General features: G+C 40.8%; 1 protein-coding gene across 3 annotated transcripts in view; it reads left to right on the top strand.

Annotated features, from left to right (window-relative positions):
- The window catches only part of DHX40 (DEAH-box helicase 40), a 527,461-nt gene that overhangs the window by 174,732 nt on the left and 329,207 nt on the right, over positions 1-23,522 (top strand). For all 3 annotated transcript variants that reach the window (XM_053707320.1, XM_053707319.1, XM_053707321.1), the window contains exon 6: positions 22,650-22,716. In XM_053707320.1, the coding sequence (XP_053563295.1) occupies positions 22,650-22,716 (67 nt within the window). The remainder of the gene's footprint in view (positions 1-22,649; positions 22,717-23,522) is intronic.

The raw sequence follows: 23,522 nt of genomic DNA on the forward strand, positions 1-23,522 counted from the left end.
ATCGTTCATTGATACCTTAATTCAGGTTCGAAAGCCTGTCACCAGGAAAATCTATCATAAGATATGGTGTAAATATCCTCATTGGTGTGAATCCAAGGGTTACTCATGGATTAAGTTCAGGATTCCTAGGATATTATCTTTTCTCCAAGAAGGATTGGAGAAGGGTTTGTCAGCTAGTTCCTTAAAGGGACAGATTTCTGCTCTGTCTATTCTTTTGCACAAACGTCTGGCTGAGGTTCCAGACGTTCAGGCGTTTTGTCAGGCTTTAGTTAGCATCAAGCCTGTGTTTAAACCTGTTACTCCGCCATGGAGTTTAAATTTAGTTCTTAAAGTTCTTCAAGGGGTTCCGTTTGAACTTTTGCATTCCATAGATATTAGCTTTTATCTTGGAAAGTTCTGTTTTTAGTAGCTATCTCCTCGGCTTGAAGAGTTTCGGAGTTATCTGCTTTACAATGTGATTCCCCCTATCTGATTTTCCATGCAGATAAGGTAGTGTTACGTACCAAACCTGGGTTTCTTCCTAAGGTGGTATCTAATAAGAATATAAATCAGGAGATTGTTGTTCCTTCACTATGTCCTAATCCTTCTTCAATGAAGGATCGTCTATTACACAATCTTGATTCGTGCTTTAAAGTTTTATTTACAAGCTACGAAGGATTTTCGTCAAACATCTGCTTTGTTTGTTGTCTACTCTGGACAGAGGAGAGGCCAAAAGGCTTCGGCAACTTCTCTTTCTTTTTGGCTAAGAAGTATAATACGCTTAGCTTATGAGACTGCTGGCCAGCAGCCTCCTGAAAGAATTACAGCTCATTCTACTAGAGCATGGGCTTTTAAACATGAGGCCTCTGTTGAACAGTTTTGTAAGGCGGCGACTTGGTCTTCGCTTCATACCTTTTCTAAATTCTATAAATTTGATACTTTTGCTTCTTCGGAGGCTATTTTTGGGAGAAAGGTCTTACAGGCAGTGATGCCTTCCGTTTAAGTGCCTGCCTTGTCCCTCCCTTCATCCGTGTCCTAAAGCTTTGGTATTGGTATCCCACAAGTAATGGATGAACCCGTGGACTGGATACACCTTTACAAGAGAAAACAAAATTTATGCTTACCTGATAAATTTTTCTCCAACATTGGTGTGTCCGGTCCACGGCGTCATCCTTACTTGTGGGATATTCTCTTCCCCAACAGGAAATGGCAAAGAGTCCCAGCAAAGCTGGTCACATGATCCCTCCTAGGGTCCGCCCACCCCAGTCATTCTCTTTGCCGTTGCACAGGCAACATCTCCACAGAGATGGTTAAGAGTTTTTTTGGTGTTTAAATGTAGTTTTTATTCTTCTATCAAGTGTTTGTTATTTTAAAATAGTGCTGGTATGTACTATTTACTCTGAAACAGAAAAAGGATGAAGATTTCTGTTTGTAAGAGGAAGATGATTTTAGCAGACAGTTACTAAAATCGATTGCTGTTTCCACACAGGACTGTTGAGATGAAGTAACTTCAGTTGGGGGAAACAGTTAGCAGACCTTTCTGCTTAAGGTATGACTAGCCATATTTCTAACAAGACCATGTAATGCTGGAAGGCTGTCATTTCCCCTCATGGGGACCGGTAAGCCATTTTCTTAGTTAAACATAAAAGAATAAAGGGCTTCAAAAAGGGCTTAAAAAACTGGTAGACATTTTTCTGGGCTAAAACGATTGCTTTACTAGGCATATTATGCAGATTCTAACTAATAATGGTTATTATAATCTTGGGGATTGTTTAGAAAAACGGCAGGCACTGTGTTGGACACCTTTTTCAGATGGGGCCTTTTCTAGTTATAGACAGAGCCTCATTTTCGCGCCACTAATGCGCAGTTGTTTTTGGAGAGCAAGGCATGCAGATGCATGTGTGAGGAGCTAAAAATCACTGAAAAAGCTTATAGAAGGCATCATTTGGTATCGTATTCCCCTCTGGGCTTGGTTGGGTCTCGGCAAAGCATATAGCTGGGACTGTATAGGAGTTAAATGTAAAAACGGCTCCGATTCCGTTATTTTAAGGGTTAAAGCTCTGAAATTTGGTGTGCAATACTTTTAATGCTTTAAGACACTGTGGTGAAATTTTGGTGAATTTTGAACAATTCCTTCATACTTTTTCACATATTCAGTAATAAAGTGTTTTCAGTTTGAAATTTAAAGTGACAGTAACGGTTTTATTTTAAAAAGTTTTTTGTGCTTTGTTGACAAGTTTAAGCCTGTTTAACATGTCTGTACCATCAAATAAGCTATGTTCTATATGTATGAAAGCCAATGTGTCTCCCCATTTAAATTTATGTGATAATTGTGCCATAGTGTCCAAACAAAGTAAGGACAGTAATGCCACAGATAATGATATTGCCCAAGATGATTCCTCAAATGAGGGGAGTAAACATGATACTACATCATCCCCTACTGTGTCTACACCAGTTATGCCCACACAGGAGGCCCCTAGTACATCTAGTGCGCCAATACTTATTACCATGCAACAATTAACGGCTGTAATGGATAACTCTATAGCAAATCTTTTATCCAAAATGCCTACTTATCAGAGAAAGCGCGATTGCTCTGTTTTAAACACTGAAGAGCAAGAGGACGCTGATGATAATTGTTCTGTCATACCCTCACACCAATCTGAAGGGGCCATGAGGGAGGTTTTGTCTGAGGGAGAAATTTCAGATTCAGGAAAGATTTCTCATCAAGCTGAACCTGATGTTGTGACATTTAAATTTAAATTAGAACATCTCCGCGCACTGCTTAAGGAGGTATTATCTACTCTGGATGATTGTGACAATTTGGTCATTCCAGAGAAATTATGTAAGATGGACAAGTTCCTAGAGGTTCCGGTGCCCCCCGACGCTTTTCCTATACCCAAGCGGGTGGCGGACATAGTAAATAAAGAGTGGGAAAGGCCCGGCATACCTTTTGTCCCCCCCCTATATTTAAGAAATTATTTCCTATAGTCGACCCCAGAAAGGACTTATGGCAGACAGTCCCCAAGGTCGAGGGGGCGGTTTATACTCTAAACAAACGCACTACTATTCCTATCGAAGATAGTTGTGCTTTCAAAGATCCTATGGATAAAAAATTAGAGGGTTTGCTTAAAAAGTTTTTTGTTCAGCAAGGTTACCTTCTACAACCAATTTCATGCATTGTTCCTGTCACTACGGCAGCGTGTTTCTGGTTCGAGGAACTAGAAAAGTCGCTCAATAAAGAATCTTCATATGAGGAGGTTATGGACAGAGTTCAAGCACTTAAATTGGCTAACTCTTTTATTTTAGATGCCGCTTTGCAATTAGCTAGATTAGCGGCGAAAAATTCAGGGTTTGCTATAGTGGCGCGCAGAGCGCTTTGGCTAAAGTCTTGGTCAGCGGATGTGTCTTCCAAGACAAAATTGCTTAACATTCCTTTCAAGGGTAAAACATTATTTGGACCTGATTTGAAAGATATTATTTCAGACATCACTGGGGGAAAGGGCCACGCCCTCCCACAGGATAGGTCTTTTAAGGCTAAAAATAAGCCTAATTTTCGTCCCTTTCGCAGAAAAGGACCAGCCTCTAATTCTTCATCCTCTAAGCAAGAGGGTAATACTTCACAACCCAAGCCAGCCTGGAAACCAATGCAAGGCTGGAACAAGGGTAAGCAGGCCAAGAAGCCTACCACTGCTACCAAAACAGCATGAAGGGATAGCACCCGATCCGGGACCGGATCTGGTGGGGGGCAGACTTTCTCTCTTTGCTCAGGCCTGGGCAAGAGATGCTCAGGATCCTTGGGCGCTAGAAATAGTTTCTCAAGGTTATCTCCTGGAATTCAAGGAACTACCCCCAAGGAGAAGGTTCCACAGGTCTCAATTATCTTCAAACCAAATAAAAAGACAGGCATTCTTACATTGTGTAGAAGACCTGTTAAAGATGGGAGTGATTCATCCAGTTCCAATAAGAGAACAAGGGATGGGTTTTTATTCCAACCTGTTCATAGTTCCCAAAAAAGAGGGAACATTCAGACCAATTTTGGATCTCAAGATCCTAAACAAATTTCTCAGGGTACCATCGTTCAAAATGGAAACTATTCGAACGATCCTACCTACTATCCAGGAAAATCAATTTATGACTACCGTGGATTTAAAGGATGCGTACCTACATATTCCTATCCACAAGGAACATCATCAGTTCCTAAGGTTCGCTTTTCTGGACAAGCATTACCAGTTTGTGGCACTTCCATTCGGATTAGCCACTGCTCCAAGGATTTTCACAAAGGTACTAGGGTCCCTTCTAGCGGTTCTAAGACCAAGGGGCATTGCAGTAGTACCTTACTTGGACGACATCCTGATTCAAGCGTCGTCTCTGTCAAAAGCAAAGGCTCATACGGACATCGTCCTAGCCTTTCTCAGATCTCACGGATGGAAGGTGAACAAAGAAAAAAGTTCTCTGTCCCCGTCAACAAGAGTTCCCTTCTTGGGAACAATAATAGATTCCTTAGAAATGAGGATTTTTCTGACAGAGGTCAGAAAATCAAAAATTCGAAGCTCTTGTCAAGTACTTCATTCTGTTCTTCGTCCTTCCATAGCGCAGTGCATGGAAGTAATAGGATTGATGGTTGCAACAATGGACATAGTTCCTTTTGCACAAATTCATTTAAGACCATTACAACTGTGCATGCTCAGACAGTGGAATGGGGATTATACAGACTTGTCTCCGACAATTCAAGTAGATCAAAAGACCAGAGATTCACTCCGTTGGTGGCTGACCCTGGACAATCTGTCACAGGGAATGAGCTTCCGCAGACCAGAGTGGGTCATTGTCACGACGGACGCCAGCCTGGTGGGCTGGGGCGCGGTCTGGGAACCCCTGAAAGCTCAGGGTCTATGGTCTCGGGAAGAATCTCTTCTCCCGATAAACATTCTGGAACTGAGAGCGATATTCAATGCTCTCAAAGCTTGGCCTCAACTAGCAAAGGCCAAATTCATAAGGTTTCAATCAGACAACATGACGACTGTTGCATATATCAATCATCAGGGGGGAACAAGGAGTTCCCTGGCGATGGAAGAAGTGACCAAAATAATTCAATGGGCGGAGGATCACTCCTGCCACTTGTCTGCGATCCACATCGCAGGAGTGGACAATTGGGAAGCGGATTTTCTGAGTCGTCAGACATTCCATCCGGGGGAGTGGGAACTCCATCCGGAAATCTTTGCCCAAATAACTCAATTATGGGGCATTCCAGACATGGATCTGATGGCGTCTCGTCAGAACTTCAAGGTTCCTTGCTACGGGTCCAGATCCAGGGATCCCAAGGCGACTCTAGTAGATGCACTAGTAGCACCTTGGACCTTCAACCTAGCTTATGTATTCCCACCGTTTCCTCTCATTCCCAGGCTGGTAGCCAGGATCAATCAAGAGAGGGCTTCGGTGATCTTGATAGCTCCTGCGTGGCCACGCAGGACTTGGTATGCAGACCTGGTGAATATGTCATCGGCTCCACCATGGAAGCTACCTTTGAGACAGGACCTTCTTGTTCAAGGTCCATTCGAACATCCGAATCTGGTTACCCTCCAGCTGACGGCTTGGAGATTGAATGCTTGATTTTATCAAAGCGTGGGTTTTCAGATTCTGTAATAGACACTCTGATTCAGGCTAGAAAGCCTGTAACTAGAAAAATTTACCATAAAATATGGAAAAAATATATCTGTTGGTGTGAATCCAAAGGATTGCCATGGAACAAGATAAAGATTCCTAAGATTCTATCCTTTCTACAAGAAGGTTTGGAGAAAGGATTATCTGCAAGTTCTCTAAAGGGACAGATTTCTGCTTTATCTGTCTTACTACACAAACGACTGGCAGCTATGCCAGATGTTCAAGCATTTGTTCAGGCTCTGGTTAGGATCAAGCCTGTTTACAGACCTTTGACTCCTCCCTGGAGTTTAAATCTAGTTCTTTCAGTTCTTCAAGGGGTTCCGTTTGAACCCTTACATTCCGTAGATATTAAGTTACTATCTTGGAAAGTTTTGTTTTTGGTTGCAATCTCTTCTGCTAGAAGAGTTTCAGAGTTATCTGCTCTGCAGTGTTCTCCTCCTTATCTGGTGTTCCATGCAGATAAGGTGGTTTTGCGTACTAAGCCTGGTTTTCTTCCTAAAGTTGTTTCTAACAAAAATATTAACCAGGAGATAGTTGTACCTTCTTTGTGTCCGAATCCAGTTTCAAAGAAGGAGCGTTTGTTACACAATTTGGACGTTGTCCGTGCTCTAAAATTCTATTTAGAGGCTACTAAAGATTTCAGACAAACATCATCCTTGTTTGTTGTTTATTCTGGTAAAAGGAGAGGTCAAAAAGCGACTTCCACCTCTCTTTCCTTTTGGCTTAAAAACATTATCCGTTTGGCTTATGAGACTGCCGGACGGCAGCCTCCTGAACGAATCACAGCTCACTCCACTAGGGCTGTGGCTTCCACATGGGCCTTCAAGAACGAGGCTTCTGTTGACCAGATATGTAAGGCAGCGACTTGGTCTTCACTGCACACTTTTGCCAAATTTTACAAATTTGATACTTTTGCTTCTTCGGAGGCTATTTTTGGGAGAAAGGTTTTGCAAGCCGTGGTGCCTTCCATTTAGGTGACCTGATTTGCTCCCTCCCTTCATCCGTGTCCTAAGCTTTGGTATTGGTTCCCACAAGTAAGGATGACGCCGTGGACCGGACACACCAATGTTGGAGAAAACAGAATTTATGCTTACCTGATAAAATACTTTCTCCAACGGTGTGTCCGGTCCACGGCCCGCCCTGGTTTTTTAATCAGGTCTGATGAATTATTTTCTCTAACTACAGTCACCACGGTATCATATGGTTTCTCCTATATATATTTCCTCCTGTCCGTCGGTCGAATGACTGGGGTGGGCGGAGCCTAGGAGGGATCATGTGACCAGCTTTGCTGGGACTCTTTGCCATTTCCTGTTGGGGAAGAGAATATCCCACAAGTAAGGATGACGCCGTGGACCGGACACACCGTTGGAGAAAGTAATTTATCAGGTAAGCATAAATTCTGTTATTTCTCTTGTGGTGTATCCAGTCCACGGCCCGCCCTGTAATTTTAAGGCAGGTGTTTTTTATTTTTAAACTACAGTCACCACTGCACCCTATAGTTTCTCCTTTTTTTCTTGCTTGTCTTCGGTCTAATGACTGGGGGTGGCAGTTATGGGAGGAGCTAGAGTCTTTAGTGTCACAAGTATTGTCATTTCCTGCGTCTTTTTTGACATTAGGTTGTTTGGCACAAAGTCACGCTTGTTATGTTGCCTCATTTCCGGATGTTAGTTGGCGCCAAAAACTTTCACTTCCCTTTTGCGTCGTGCGTCATACTTTGCGCCAAATATTTTTTTGTTTTATTGCCCCATTTCCTTTATGCTCCTTGCTCTCTTTATATTCTAGAGGGCTATGCTGTTTTCTTTTCTGTCTATTTAGCATATGCATTTTTCCCCATTCCTGAAACTGCTATATGAGGAAATTGGATATTTTGTTTAAATGTTATTTTTTCTTTTACATTTTACAAGATGTCTGTCTGATCCTGTCTCAGAAGCTACTGTAAGAACCATGCTGCCTGAACAAAGTTCTACCAAAGCTAAGTGTATCTGTTGTAAGAAAGCTGAGATTATATCTCCGGCTATATTACGTAACAGTTGTCATGATGATAAGCTTTTGCATGCCGATCATGTTTTTATTAGTACAGCGTCTGTTGTTTCCTCAACATCCAATGTACATGATATCCCAGTTAATATGAAAAATTATATTGCTGATGCAACACAGAAGGCTAAGTCTGCTATTCCACCTTCTAATAAACGTAAAAGGTCTTTTAAAACCTCATATAACTGATGAAATTTGTAATGACCGACAGCATACTGAAATATCCTCCTCTTAAGAGGACCTCTCTGGTTCAGAAGATCCTACTTCAGACATTAAAATTGATAAATCTTCTCATCTTTTTAAGATTGAATATATTCTGTCTTTCTTGAAAGAAGTATTGATTACTTTGGGTATTGAGGATTCTGGTCCTCTTGATAACAAAACCAGTAAATGTTTAAATTCTGTTTTTAAACCTCCTGTGATTTCTTTTAAAGTTTTTCCTGTCCCAGATGTGGTTTCTGATGTGAATGCTAAGGAGTGGTCTAAACCTGGTGCTTCTTTTAATCCTTATTCTAGTTTTAAGAAGTTATATCCTTTACCAGTGGCTAATTTGGAGTTTTGGGGAAAAGTCCCTAAGGTTGATGGGGCCATTTCTACTCTTGCCAGATGTACTGCCATTCCTATGGAAGATAGTACTTCTTTTAAAGATCCTTTAGATAGGAAGATTGAATCTTATCTGAGGAAAGCTTATTTACATTCTGGTTATATTCTCAGGCCTGCCATTTCTATAGCTGATGTTGCGGCTGCATCAACTTTTTGGTTGGATATCTTAGCACAACAGGAAGCAGATCCTGATTTGTCTAGCATTGTTTGTTTGCTTCAACATGCTAACCATTTTATCTGTGATGCTATTTTTTATATCATCAAGATTGATGTTAAATCTATGTCTTTAGCTATTTTAGCTAGAGGAGCTTTATGGCTTAAAAATCATGTGGCTAGATCACGAATTTGGCGTTAACCTTAAAAAGCAGCGTTGAGAGGTCCCAACGCTGCTTTTTAATGCCCGCTGGTATTACGAGTCTGACAGGTACAGGTGTACCGCTCACTTTTCTTCCGTGACTCGAGGCTACCGCAAATCCCCTTACGTCAATTGCATATCCTATCTTTTTAATGGGATTTGCCTAACGCCGGTATTACGAGTCTTGGAAGAAGTGAGCGGTACACCCTCTCCTGTCCAGACTCCTACCGCATATAAAAGTCAGTTTTATGGGCTAACGCTGGAACATAAAACTCTTAAACTAAAGTGCTAAAAGTACACTAAAACCCATAAACTACCTATTAACCCCTAAACCGAGGCCCCCCCACATCGCAAACACTATAATAAATTTTTTTAACCCCTAATCTTCCGACCAGACATCGCCGCCACCTACATTATACCTATAAACCCTTAATCTGCTGCCCCTAACATCGCCGACACCTACATTATATTTATCAACCCCTAATCTGCCGCCCCCAACGTCGTCGCCACCTGCCTACAATTATTAAATCCTAATCTGCCGACAGGACATCACCGCCACTTTAATAAATGTATTAACCCCTAAACCGCCACACTCCCGCCTCGCAAACACTATTTAAATTTTATTAACTCCTAACCTGCCGTCCCTAACATCGCTGACACCTAATTACATTTATTAACCCCTAATCTGCCACCCCCAACGTCGCCGCTACTATATTAAGTGTATTAACCCCTAAACCTAAGTCCAAACCTAACCCTAACCCCCCTAACTTAAATATAATTTAAATACATCTAAATAAATTTACTAAAATTAAATAAATTATTCCTATTTAAAACTAAATACTTACCGATAAAATAAACCCTAAGCTAGCTACAATATAACTAATAGTTACATTGTAGCTATCTTAGGATTTATATTTATTTTACAGGCAACTTTGTATTTATTTTAACTAGGTACAATAGTTATTAAATAGTTATTAACTATTTAATAACTACCTAGCTAAAATAAGTACACAATTACAAGAATTTTAAACTAATTACACCTAATCTAATCCCCCTAATAAAATTAAAAAAAAAACCAAAATAATAAAATTCCCTACCCTATACTAAATTACAAATAGCCCTTAAAAGGGCCTTTTGCGGGGCGTTGCCCCAAAGTAATCAGCTCTTTTACCTGTAAAAGAAAAATACAATACCCCCCCCCCAACATTAAAACCCACCACCCACACACCCCTACTCTAAAACCTACCCATTCCCCCCCTTAAAAAAACCTAACTCTAACCCACTGAAGATCTCCCTACCTTGAGCCGTCTTCACCCAGCCGGGCACAAGTGGTCCTCCATAGGGCAGAAGTCTTCATCCGATCGGGGCAGAAGAGGTCCTCCAGACGGTAGAAATCTTAATCCAGGCGGCATCTTCTATCTTTATCCTTGCGGAGCGGAGCCATCTTCTATCCAGCCGACGCGGAGCCATCCTCTTCAAATGACGTCCTAACGAAGAATGAAGGTTCCTTTAAATGACGTCATCCAAGATGGCGTCCCTTGAATTCCGATTGGCTGATAGGATTCTATCAGCCAAACAGAATTAAGGTAGGAAAAATCCGATTGGCTGATCCAATCAGCCAATAGGATTGAGCTTGCATTCTATTGGCTGATTGGAACAGCCAATAGAATGCAAGCTCAATCCTATTGGCTGATCCAATCAGCCAATAGGATTTTTCCTACCTTAATTCCGATTGGCTGATAGAATCCTATCAGCCAATCGGAATACGAGGGACGCCATCTTGTATGACGTCATTTAAAGGAACCTTCATTCTTCGTTAGGACTTCGATTGAAGAGGATGCTCTGCGTCGGCTGGATGGAAGATGGACCCGCTCCGCAGCCTGGATGAAGCTTTCTGCCGTCTGGAGGACCTCTTCTGCCCCGATCGGATGAAGACTTCTGCCGTATGAAGGACCACTTGTACCCGGCTGGGTGAAGACGGCTCAAGGTAGGGTGATCTTCAGGGGGTTAGTGTTAGGTTTTTTTAAGGGGGGATTGGGTGGGTTTTAGAGTAGGGGTATGTGGGTTGTAATGTTTGGGGGGGTATTGTATTTTATTTTTTTTACAGGTAAAAGAGCAGATTACTTTGTGGCAATGCCCCGCAAAAGGCCTTTTTAAGGGCTATTTGTAATTTAGTATAGGTTAGGGAATTTTATTATTTTGTGTGGCTTTTTTATTTTATTAGGGGATTAGAGTAGGTGTAATTAGTTTAATATTCTTGTAATTCTTTTTTTATTTTCTGTAATTTAGTGTTTTTTTTTCGTAATTTAGTTTATTTCATTTAATTGTAATTAGTTTAATTTAGTTTATTTATTTATAGAGTAGTGTTAGGTGTAATTGTAACTTAGGTTAGGATTTATTTTACAGGTAAATTTGTAGTTATTTTAGCTTGGTAGTTATTAAATATTTAATAACTATTTAATAACTATTCTACCTAGTTAAAATAAATACAAAGTTGCCTGTAAAATAAACATAAATCCTAAAATAGCTATAATGTAACTATTAGTTATATTGTAGCTATATTAGGGTTTATTTTATCGGTAAGTATTTAGTTTTAAATAGGAATAATTGATTTAATTGTAGTTATTTTATTTAAATTATATTTAAATTAGGGGGGGTTAGGGTTAGACTTAGGTTTAGGGGTTAATAGCTTTATTATAGTGGCGGCGACGGCAGATTAGCGGTTCATTAATTTAATATAGTTGCGGCGACGTTGGGGAGGGGGAGATTAGGGGTTAATAAATATAGGGTTCAGCGATGTTAGGGGCAGCAGATTAGGGGTTCATTAGTATAATGTAGGTGGCGGCGGAGTCCGTAGCGGCAGATTGGGGGTTAATAAGTATAATGCAGGTGTCGGCGATGTCGGGGCAGCAGATTAGGGGTTAATAAGTGTAAGGTTAGGGGTGTTTAGACTCGGGGTTCATGTTAGGGTGTTAGGTGCAGACATAAATTTAATTTTCCCATAGGAAACAATGGGGCGGCGTTAGGAGCTGAACGCTGCTTTTTTGCAGGTGTTAGGTTTTTTTTCACCCAGCTCAGCCCCATTGTTTCCTATGGGGAAATCGTGCACGAGCACGTTTTGCCAGCTTACCGCTACCGTAAGCAACGCTGGTATCAAGGTGAGATGTGGAGCTAAATTTTGCTCAACGCTCACTTTTCTGAGGCTAATGCTGGCTTGCAGAGAACTCGTAATACCAGCGTTGGCTTAAGGCAGTGGTAAGAAAAAAGGCTTGTTAGCACCGCACAGCCTTACCGATAAAACTCGTGATCTTGCCGATGGAATGCTGACATAGTATTTAAATCTAGATTACCATCTCTATCTTTCCAGGGTAGTAATTTATTTGGTTCTCAGTTGGATTATATTATTTCCACTATCACTGGGGGGAAGGCAGTTTTTTTGCCCTAAGGTAAAAAATCTAAGGGTAAATCTAAAGCTTCTAATCATTTTCGTTCCTTTCATCAGAATAGAGAACAGAAAACTACTTCTTCCCCTAAGGACTCTGGTTCCAATTGGAAGCCATCTTCAAGTTGGAATAAATCCAAGCCTTTTAAAAAAACAAACAAAAAAACAACAGCAAAGCCAGCCCCCAAGACTGCACGAAGGTGTAGCCCTCAATTCAGTTCAACTGGTGGGGGGCAGATTGAAATTATTTCAAAACATTTGGGCAGATTCTGTTCAGAATCCGTGGATTTAGAGCATTCTCTCTCAAGGGTATCGGTTAGGTTTAAGAATAAGACCTCCTGTGAGAAGATTCTTTCTCTCTTACGTTCCAACAAATCCTGTGAAAGCTCAGGCTTTTCTGAAGTGTGTTTTAGATCTGGAGCTTTTAAGGGTAATTATGCCAGTTCCGCTTCAGGAACAGGGTCTGGGTTTTTATTCAAATCTATTCATTGTCCCAAAGAAAGAAAATTAATTCAGACCAGTTCTGGATCTGAAGTTTTTGAATCATTTTGTAAGGGTCCCAACTTTCAAGATGGTGACTATAAGGACTATTCTGCCTTTTGTTCAGCAAGGTCATTACATGTCCACAATAGACTTACAGAACGCTTATCTTCACATTCCAATTCATCCAGATAACTATCGGTTTTGGAGATTCTCTTTTCTAGACAAGCATTACTAATTTGTAGCTCTTCCATTTGGCCTAGCGACAGCTCAAAGAATCTTTTCGAAGGTTCTCTGTGCCCTTCTATCTGTAATCAGAGAGCAGGGTATTGCAGTGTTTCCTTATTTGGACGATATCTTGGTACTGGCTCAATCTTTTCATTTAGCAGAATCTCACACGAATCAGCTAGTGTTGTTTCTTCAAAGACATGGTTGAAGGATCAATTTACCTAAGAGTTTATTGATTCCTCAGACAAGGGTCACCTTTTTAGGTTTCCAGATAAATTTTGTGTCCATGACTCTGTCTTTAACAGACAAGAGACGAATGAATTGGTTTCAGCCTGTCGAAACCTTCAGTCTTGATCATTCCCTTCAGTGGCTATGTGCATGGAAGTTTTAGGTCTCATGACTGCAGCATCGGACGCGATCCCCTTTGCTCGTTTTCATATGAGGCCTCTGCAGCTTTGCATGCTGGATCAATGGTGCAGGGATTATACACGGATATCACAATTGATATTCTTAAATCCCAGCATTCTACTCTCTCTGTGACTTGGTGGTTAGACCATCGTATTGTTCAAGAGGCCTCTTTTGTTCGTCCTTCCTGGACTGTAGTCTCAACAGATGCAAGTCTTTCAGGTTGGAGAGCTGTCTAGGGGTCTCTGACAGCACAAGGGGTTTGGAATCCTCTAGAGGCGAGGTTACCAATGAATATCTTAGAACTCTGTGCTATTTTCAGGGCTCTTCAGTCTTGGCCTCTATTAAAGAGAGATCTTTTTCTCTTGTTAAGTGTATCCAGTCCACGGATCATCCATTATTTGTGGGATATTCTCCTTCCCAACAAGAAGTTGCAAGAGGATCACCCACAGCAGAGCTGCTATATAGCTCCTCCCCTCACTGCCATATCCAGTCATTCTCTTGCAACTCTCAACTAAGATGGAGGTCGTAAGAGGACTGTGGTGTTTTATACTTAGTTTATTTCTTCAATCAAAACTTTGTTATTTTTAAATGGTACCGGAGTGTACTGTTTATCTCAGGCAGTATTTAGAAGAAGAATCTGCCTGCGTTTTCTATGATCTTAGCAGAAGTAACTAAGATCCTTTGCTGTTCTCACATATTCTGAGGAGTGAGGTAACTTCAGAGGGGGAATAGCGTGCAGGTTTTCCTGTAATAAGGTATGTGCAGTTAAAATATTTTTCTAGGGATGGAATTTGCTAGAAAATGCTGCTGATACCGAAGTAATGTAAGTAAAGCCTTAAATGCAGTGATAGCGACTGGTATCAGGCTTATTAATAGAGATACATACTCTTATAAAAGTGTATTTTAAAACGTTTGCTGGCATGTTTAATCGTTTTTTACATATGTTTGGTGATAAAACTTATTGGGGCCTAGTTTTTTTCCACATGGCTGGCTTGAATTTTGCCTAGAAACAGTTCCCTGAGGCTTCCCACTGTTGTAATATGAGTGGGAGGGGCCTATTTTGGCGTTTTTTTGCACAGCAAAAATTACAGACACAGACATCCAGCTTCTTCCTGCATGATCCAGGACTTCTCTGAAGGGCTCAAAAGGCTTCAAAAGTCGTATTGAGGGAGGTAAAAAGCCACAGTAGAGCTGTGGCAGTTGTTGTGACTGTTTAAAAAACGTTTTTGTCATTTGTTATTCCGTTTTTGGTATTAAGGGGTTAATCATCCATTTGCAAGTGGGTGCAATGCTCTGCTAACTTATTACATACACTGTAAAAATTTCGTTAGTGTAACTGCATTTTTTCACTGTTATTTCAAAATTTGGGAAAATTTGTGTTTCTTAAAGGCGCAGTAACGTTTTTTATATTGCTTGTAAACTTGTTTTAAAGTGTTTTTCAAGCTTGCTAGTCTCATTGCTAGTCTGACACAGAGGAACCTACTTGTTCATTATGTTTGAAAGCCATGGTGGAGCCCCATAGGAGAATGTGTACTAAATGTATTGATTTCACCTTAAACAGTAAAGATCAGGCTTTATCTATAAAAGAATTATCACCAGAGGGTTCTGTCGAGGGGGAAGATAGGCAGACTAACTCTCCCCACGTGTCAGACCCTTCGCCTCCCGCTCAGGGGACGCACGCTAATATGGCGCCAATTACATCAGGGACGCCTATAGCGATTACCTTGCAGGACATGGCTGCAATCATGAATAATACCCTGTCAGAGGTATTATCTAGATTGCCTGAATTAAGAGGCAAGCGCGATAGCTCTGGGGTTAGGAGAGATACAGAGCGCGCAAATGCTGTTAGAGCCATGTCTGATACTGCGTCACAGTATGCAAAACATGAGGACGGAGAGCTTCAGTCTGTGGGTGACATCTCTGACTCGGGAAAACCTGATTCAGAGATTTCTAATTTTAAATTTAAGCTTGAGAACCTCTGTGTATTGCTTGGGGAGGTATTAGCTGCTCTGAATGTCTGTAACACAGTTGCAATTCCAGAGAAATTGTGTAGGCTGGATAGATACTATGCGGTGCTGGTGTGTACTGATGTTTTTCCTATACCTAAAAGGCTTACAGAAATTATTAGCAAGGAGTGGGATAGACCCGGTGTGCCCTTTTCCCCACCTCCTATATTTAGAAAAATGTTTCCAATAGACGCCACTACACGGGACTTATGGCAGATGGTCCCTAAGGGGGAGGGAGCAATTTCTACTTTATCAAAGCGTACCACTATCCCGGTTGAGGACAGTTGTGCTTTTTCAGATCCAATGGATAAAAAATTGGAGGGTTACCTTAAGAAAATGTTTATTCAACAAGGTTTTATTTTACAGCCCCTTGCATGCATTGCGCCTGTCACTGCTGCGGCGGCATTCTGGTTTGAGGCCCTGGAAGAGGCCATCCAGACAGCTCCATTGAATGAAATTATTGACAAGCTTAGAACGCTTAAGCTAGCTAACTCATTTGTTTCTGATGCCATTGTTCATTTGACTAAACTAACGGCTAAGAATTCCGGATTCGCCATCCAGGCGCGTAGGGCGCTATGGCTTAAATCCTGGTCAGCTGACTTCAAAGTCTAAATTACTCAACATTCCTTTCAAGGGGCAGACCTTATTCGGGCCTGGCTTGAAGGAAATTATTGCTGACATTACTGGAGGCAAGGGTCATACCCTTCCTCAGGACAGGGCCAAACAGTCTAATTTTCGTGCCTTTCGAAATTTCATGGCAGGAGCAGCATCAACTTTTTCCGCTTCAAAACAAGAGGGAACTGTTGCTCATTCCAGACAGGCCTGGAAACCTAACCAGTCCTGGAACAAGGGCAAGCAGGCCAGAAAGCCTGCTGCTGCCCCCAAGACAGCATGAAGGAACGGCCCCCTATCCGGAAACGGATCTAGTGGGGGGCAGACGTTCTCTCTTCGCCCAGGCGTGGGCAAGAGATGTTCAGGATCCCTGGGCGTTGGAGATCATATCTCAGGGATATCTTCTGGACTTCAAAGCTTCTCCTCCACAAGGGAGATTTCATCTTTAAAGGTTATCAGCAAACCAGATAAAGAAAGAGGCATTCCTAAGCTGTGTGCAAGACCTCCTAGTAATGGGAGTGATCCATCCAGTTCCGCGGACGGAACAAGGACAGGAATTTTATTCAAATCTGTTTGTGGTTCCCAAAAAAAGAGGGAACCTTCAGACCAATCTTGGATCTAAAGATCTTAAACAAATTCCTCAGAGTTCCATCATTCAAAATGGAAACTATTCGGACCATCCTACCCATGATCCAAGAGGGTCAGTACATGACCACAGTGGACTTAAAGGATGCCTACCTTCACATACCGATTCACAAAGATCATCATCGGTTCCTAAGGTTTGCCTTTCTAGACAGGCATTACCAATTTGTAGCTCTTCCCTTCTGGTTGGCCACTGCCCCGAGAATTTTTACAAAGGTTCTGGGCTCACTTCTGGTGGTCCTAAGACAGCGAGGCATAGCGGTGGCTCCGTATCTAGACGACATCCTGATACAGGCGTCAAGCTTTCAAATTGCCAAGTCTCATACAGAGATAGTTCTGGCATTTCTGAGGTCGCATGGGTGGAAAGTGAACGTGGAAAAGAGTTCTCTATCACCACTCACAAGAGTCTCCTTCCTAGGGACTCTTATAGATTCTGTAGAGATGAAAATTTACCTGACAGAGTCCAGGTTATCAAAACTTCTAAATGCTTGCCGTGTCCTTCATTCCATTCCACGCCCGTCAGTGGCTCAGTGCATGGAAGTAATCGGCTTAATGGTAGCGGCAATGGACATAGTGCCATGTGCGCGCCTGCATCTTAGACCGCTGCAATTATGCATGCTAAGTCAGTAGAATGGGGATTACTCAGATTTGTCCCCTCTACTAAATCTGGATCAAGAGACCAGAGATTCTCTTCTCTGGTGGCTTTCTCTGGTCCATCTGTCCAAGGGTATGACCTTTCGCAGGCCAGATTGGACGATTGTAACAACAGATGCCAGCCTTCTAGGTTGGGGCGCAGTCTGGAACTCCCTGAAGGCTCAGGGATCGTGGACTCAGGAGGAGAAACTCCTCCCAATAAATATTCTGGAGTTAAGAGCAATATTCAATGCTCTTCTAGCTTGGCCTCAGTTAGCAACACTGAGGTTCATCAGATTTCAGTCGGACAACATCACGACTGTGGCTTACATCAACCATCAAGGGGGAACCAGGAGTTCCCTAGCGATGTTAGAAGTCTCAAAGATAATTTGCTGGGCAGAGTCTCACTCTTGCCATCTGTCAGCGATCCACATCCCAGGCGTAGAGAACTGGGAGTCGGATTTTCTAAGTCGTCAGACTTTTCATCCGGGGGAGTGGGAACTCCATCCGGAGGTGTTTGCTCAACTGGTCCATCGTTGGGGCAAACCAGAACTGGATCTCATGGCGTCTCGCCAGAACGCCAAGCTTCCTTGTTACGGATCCAGGTCCAGGGACCCGGGAGCAACGCTGATAGATGCTCTAGCAGCTCCTTGGTTCTTCAACCTGGCCTATGTGTTTCCACCGTTTCCTCTGCTCCCTCGACTGATTGCCAAAATCAAACAGGAGAGAGCATTGGTGATTCTGATAGCGCCTGCGTGGCCACGCAGGACCTGGTATGCAGACCTAGTGGACATGTCATCTCTTCCACCATGGACTCTGCCTCTGAGGCAGGACCTTCTAATACAAGGTCCTTTCAATCATCCAAATCTAATTTCTCTGAGACTGACTGCATGGAGATTGAACGCTTGATTCTATCAAGACGTGGCTTCTCCGAGTCAGTCATTGATATCTTAATACAGGCTCGGAAGCCTATCACCAGGAAAATCTACCATAAGATATGACGTAAATATCTTATTGGTGTGAATCCAAGAGTTACTCATTGAGTAAGGTTAGGATTCCTAGGATATTGTCCTTTCTCCAAGAGGGTTTGGACAAAGGCTTATCAGCTAGTTCTTTAAAAGGACAGATCTCTGCTCTGTCTATTCTTTTGCACAAGTGTCTGGCAGAAGTTCCAGACGTCCAGGCATTTTGTCAGGCTTTGGTTAGGATTAAGCCTGTGTTTAAAACTGTTGCTCCCCCGTGGAGCTTAAACTTGGTTCTTAAAGTTCTTCAGGGAGTTCCGTTTGAACCCCTTCATTCCATTGATATTAAACTTTTATCTTGGAAAGTTCTGTTTTTGATGGCTATTTCCTCGGCTCAAAGAGTCTCTGAGTTATCTGCCTTACATTGTGATTCTCCTTATCTGATTTTTCATTCAGACAAGGTAGTTCTGCGTACCAAACCTTGGTTTTTACCTAAGGTGGTTTCTAACAGGAATATCAATCAAGAGATTTTTGTTCCATCATTGTGTCCTAATCCTTCTTCAAAGAAGAAACATCTTTTGCATAATCTGGACGTAGTCCGTGCCTTGAAGTTTTACTTACAGGCTACTAAAGATTTTCGTCAAACATCTGCCCTGTTTTTCGTTTACTCTGGACAGAGGAGAGGTCAAAAAGCTTCGGCAACCTCTCTCTCCTTTTGGCTTCGGAAACCTCTCTCTCCTTTTGGCTTCGGAGCATAATACGCTTAGCCTATGAGACTGCTGGACAGCAGCCCCCTGAAAGGATTACAGCTCATTCTACTAGAGCTGTGGCTTCCACCTGGGCCTTTAAAAATGAGGCCTCTGTTGAACAGATTTGCAAGGCTGCGACTTAGTCTCCGTTTCACACATTTTCAAAATTTTACAAATTTGACACTTTTGCTTCTTTGGAGGCTGTTTTTGGGAGAAAGGTTCTACAGGCAGTGGTTCCTTCCGTTTAAGTTCCTGCCTTGTCCCTCCCATCATCCGTGTACTTTAGCTTTGGTATTGGTATCCCACAAGTAATGGATGATCCGTGGACTGGATACACTTAACAAGAGAAAACATAATTTATGCTTACCTGATTAATTTATTTCTCTTGTAGTGTATCCAGTCCACGGCCCGCCCTGTCCTTTTAAGGCAGGTCTAAATTTTAATTAAACTACAGTCACCACTGCACCCTATGGTTTCTCCTTTCTCATCTTGTTTCGGTCGAATGACTGGATATGGCAGTGAGGGGAGGAGATATATAGCAGCTCTGCTGTGGGTGATCCTCTTGCAACTTCCTGTTGGGAAGGAGAATATCCCACAAGTAATGGATGATCCGTGGACTGGATACACTACAAGAGAAATAAATTTATCAGGTAAGCATAAATTATGTTTTTTATTCGCTTTCAGACAGACAATATCACAACTGTGGCATATATCATTCATCAGGGAGGGATTTGCAGTCCTTTAGCAATGAAAGAAGTATCACGGATACTTTCTTGGGCAGAATCCAATTATTGCTCATTTCTGCGATTCATATCCCAGGTGTAGACAATCGGGAAGCAGATTATCTCAGCCGTCAGACTTTACATCCGGGGGAGTGGTCTCTCCATCCAGATGTGTTTTTTCAGATTGTACAGATGTGGGGTCTTCCAGAAATAAATCTGATGGCTTCCCATCTAAACAAGAAACTTCCCAGATACCTTTCCAGGTCCAGTGATCCTCAGGCGGAGATGGTGGAAGTGTTAGCAGTTCCTTGCTTATATTTTTCCGCCTTTAGTTTTTCTTCCAAGGGTGATCTCCAAGATCATAATGGAACAATCGCATGTGTTTCTGATAGCACCAGCATGGCGTCACAGGTTTTGATATGCAGATCTTGTCCAGATGTCCAGTTGTCAACCTTTGCCACTTCCTTTAAGGCCAGAACTTCTTTCTCAAGGGCCGTTTTTCCATCAGGATCTCAAATCGCTAAATTTGAAGGTATGGAAATTGAACGCTTAGTGCTTAGTCATAGAGGTTTCTCTGAGTCCGTGATTAATACTATGTTGCAGGCTCGTTAGTCTGTTTCAAGAAATATTTATTATCGAGTTTGGAAAACCTATATTTCTTGGTGTTCTTCTCATAAATTCTTTTGGCATTCTTTTAGAATTCCTAGAATTTTACAGTTTCTTCAGGATGGTTTGGATAAAGGTTTGTCTGCAAGTACTTTGAAGGGACACATCTCTGCTCCTTCTGTTTTATTTCATAGAAAGATTGCTAAACTTCCTGATATTCACTGTTTTGTTCAGGCTTGGTCCGTATCAAGCCTGTTATTAAATCTATTTCTCCTCCTTGGAGTCTTAATTTGGTTTTGAAGGTTTTGCAGGCTCCTCCTTTTGAGTCTATGCATTCTTTGTATATTAAACTACTTTCTTGTAAAGTATTGTTCCTTTTGACTATCTCTTCTGCTAGAAGAGTTTCTGAATTGTCTGCTCTCTCTTGTGAGTCTCCTTTTCTTTTTTTCCATCAGGATAAAGCTGTTTTGTGGACTTTGTTTAAATTGCTTCCTAAGGTTGTGAATTCTAACAACATTAGTAGGGAAATTGTTGTTCCTTCCTTGTGTCTGAATCCTAAGAATTCACTTGAGAAATCGTTACACTCTTTAGATGTGGTTAGAGCTTTGAAATACTATGTTAAGGATACTAATGATTTCAGGAAGACTTCTAGTCTATTTGTTGTCTTTTCTGGTTCTAGGAAAGGTCAGAAAGCTGTGCCATTTCTTTGGCATCTTGGTTAAAGCTTTTGATTCACAAGGCTTACTTGGTGGCGGGGCAGTCTCCGCCTCATGAATTATGGCTCAATCTACTAGATCAGTTGCCACTTCTTGAACTTTAACGAATGAAGCTTCAATTGATCAGATTTGCAAAGCAGCAACTTGGTCTTCTTTGCATACATTTACAAAATGTTAGTTTAGAAGCAGTCTTTGGTAGAAAAGTTCTTCTGTCTATTTTAAGTTTTTTTTCTTGAAATTTATAAGAATTTTATTTATTTTTTGGAATTCATTTCTCAGCCGAAATAGCTGTTTTTATTTTATCCCTCCCTCTCTAGTGACTCTTCTGTGGACTTCAACATCTTAGGTATGTTATCCCATACGTCACTAGCTCATGGACTCTCGCCATTTACATGAAAGAAAACATAATTTATGTAAGAACTAACCTGATAAATTAATTTCTTTCATAATGGCAAGAGTCCATGAGGCCCGCCCTGTTTTTGGTGGTTAATTTTTTATTTATTTTTTGTATAAAAGCACAATATTTTCCAGTTCCTCTTTTTGTATGCATTTGTACTCCTTTTTACACCTCACTACTTGGCTATACGTTAAAACTGAGGTATGTGTGTGGTGGGAGCTGTATTTATAGGCATTTTGAGGTTTGGGAAACTTTGCCCCCTCCTGGTAGGAATGTATATCCTATACGTCACTAGCTAATTGACTCTTGCCATTATGAAAGAAAGTAATTTATCAGGTAAGTTCTTACATAAATGATGTTATTTTGGGGGTTTTGATGTAGAGGGTTAGTGAGGTGTTAGTTATAAAGAGTAGTGTAGTGTGTATGAAATGAGTGAATGATTTCAGGGGTTGGGTAGGAGCGTGTAATTCATAGATATGTGACTTAAGCTTTTTGTTCTTCAGGGCTCGTTCTAACCTGTTTCCCTGCTCTGTTACTTTCGTACTAGAAAGCGCTATTCGTTTTGCGTTGAAGAGTTTGATATTCAATTTGTAGGTGATCGTTTAAGGCTTTTCTAGCGTTGGTTAGTTCTTCTAAAATAACAGTATTTAATTAAATGTATTTATTTTTATTCCTTTTATCATTTCTTGGCCCTTTTTTCTGTTGTGCTTCCACTATGCTCCACCTTTTCCTCCTTTATGCTCTCATTACGCACTCTCTGTTCAGGAAAAAAGTATATATTATGAGATTCAAGCCTCATGAGGAAATATCCAGACATATGCACAAATGTTTTATAAGTGATAAAAAAAAAAAAAGATTCTCTGTTTAGAGAAAAACAAATTATTGTTGTTTGGCCTCATATATTTCTTACATCTTGTGTGAAATGGACAGTTCTGTTCAAATAAAGATAATGTATAAATTGAATGTTATAATATTCAATACATTTAATGAATGAAACATCAGCACACACAGTTTTGTCAGTATCATCAAACTATTTGATGATAATACAAATTATCTTAATATTCCAAATCAAGATGTGTCTTAAAAAGGCAGAAAAATCTATTTTTTAAAAGTTTCTTTAAAACATTATTCAAAATTAAAAAACTTGAGTGCACTGAAAAATCGAAACAAAAATAATGGAACGTTTGAGGAAATTGCCATTACTATATATGTTCATAAAAGAAAAGCTTGGTAGAACCTTAGGGAAAAAGTCATTATCACTTTCATTGGTAACAGCAGCACATATTACTTTCAACTATTAAAGTTATAGAAAAATAAGTATGTTGTCCGGATGATAAAGGCATCTAATATTACTGAGAATATAAAACGTACAAATTTACAGAAAAATGTACTAAACATTTATCTTTACATTTTTCAGACTGTGAAAGTTGCTCTGCAAACCCATTTAAATGAGCCTGCTGGGGATATTCTAGTTTTTCTTACAGGTAAGACTCATTCATAAGAATATAAATAATAGTGTGTGGAATTATTAGCTAATGTTTATTTACCATAGCAGATGAATACACCTTTTTAAAATTAAAAGGGTTATTCATAAAAATTCCCAGTATGTTTGAGGTCTGTTTCAGTCAACCAGAAGAGTTATGCAGAGTGCATTATACATATAAAACTTGTATATTGGGTAGTTTTCAAGTGGATTTACATCACATTAAAAGGACTTTGAACATGTCTTGATTGTGTGAAAAATTGGACTTGTCCCATTTTCCTTAAGAGGCCAAAATGTAAATTCTGTAATCTACAAATCAAATAGCTAGTCTAGGTAGTTTGCAGTATTTTGAAAACCTAGGTTACAGATCGTTTTGTCTTCTCCAGGGAGTGTGGGAAAAAGCACAGTTCTTTACACAAAATAAGAGGTGTTAATGTCCCTTTACCTGCACTGATATTCTGCTTGAAAAGTGTTTTCTGATGGATTGGAATACCTCTGTAGACTTGGCAGGTTTTTTTCCATTTCAATCTACTTGACCTCTTGTAAACCTTCTTTAGCCTCTTTTGAAATGCATGTCTTGACTATCCACACAATTTTCTCCAATATTAAAGTTATTATGCAAGTCGACCTTCTTTATTCTGTACTTGAGCATTTGTGAAACACAGCATGCTTTTCTTGTTCTTATGATGATGTATTTAAGCATGCTCAGTAAATATTTAATCATGCACATAATTCTGGTTTGATAATCAAAAATAGCACAACATAAGGGGGGTTCTGGGCAGCACCATGATCATTAGCAGTATTGAA

Source organism: Bombina bombina, chromosome 3, assembly GCF_027579735.1.
Source record: "Bombina bombina isolate aBomBom1 chromosome 3, aBomBom1.pri, whole genome shotgun sequence".
In the NCBI taxonomy this organism is placed as follows: Eukaryota; Metazoa; Chordata; class Amphibia; order Anura; family Bombinatoridae; genus Bombina; species Bombina bombina.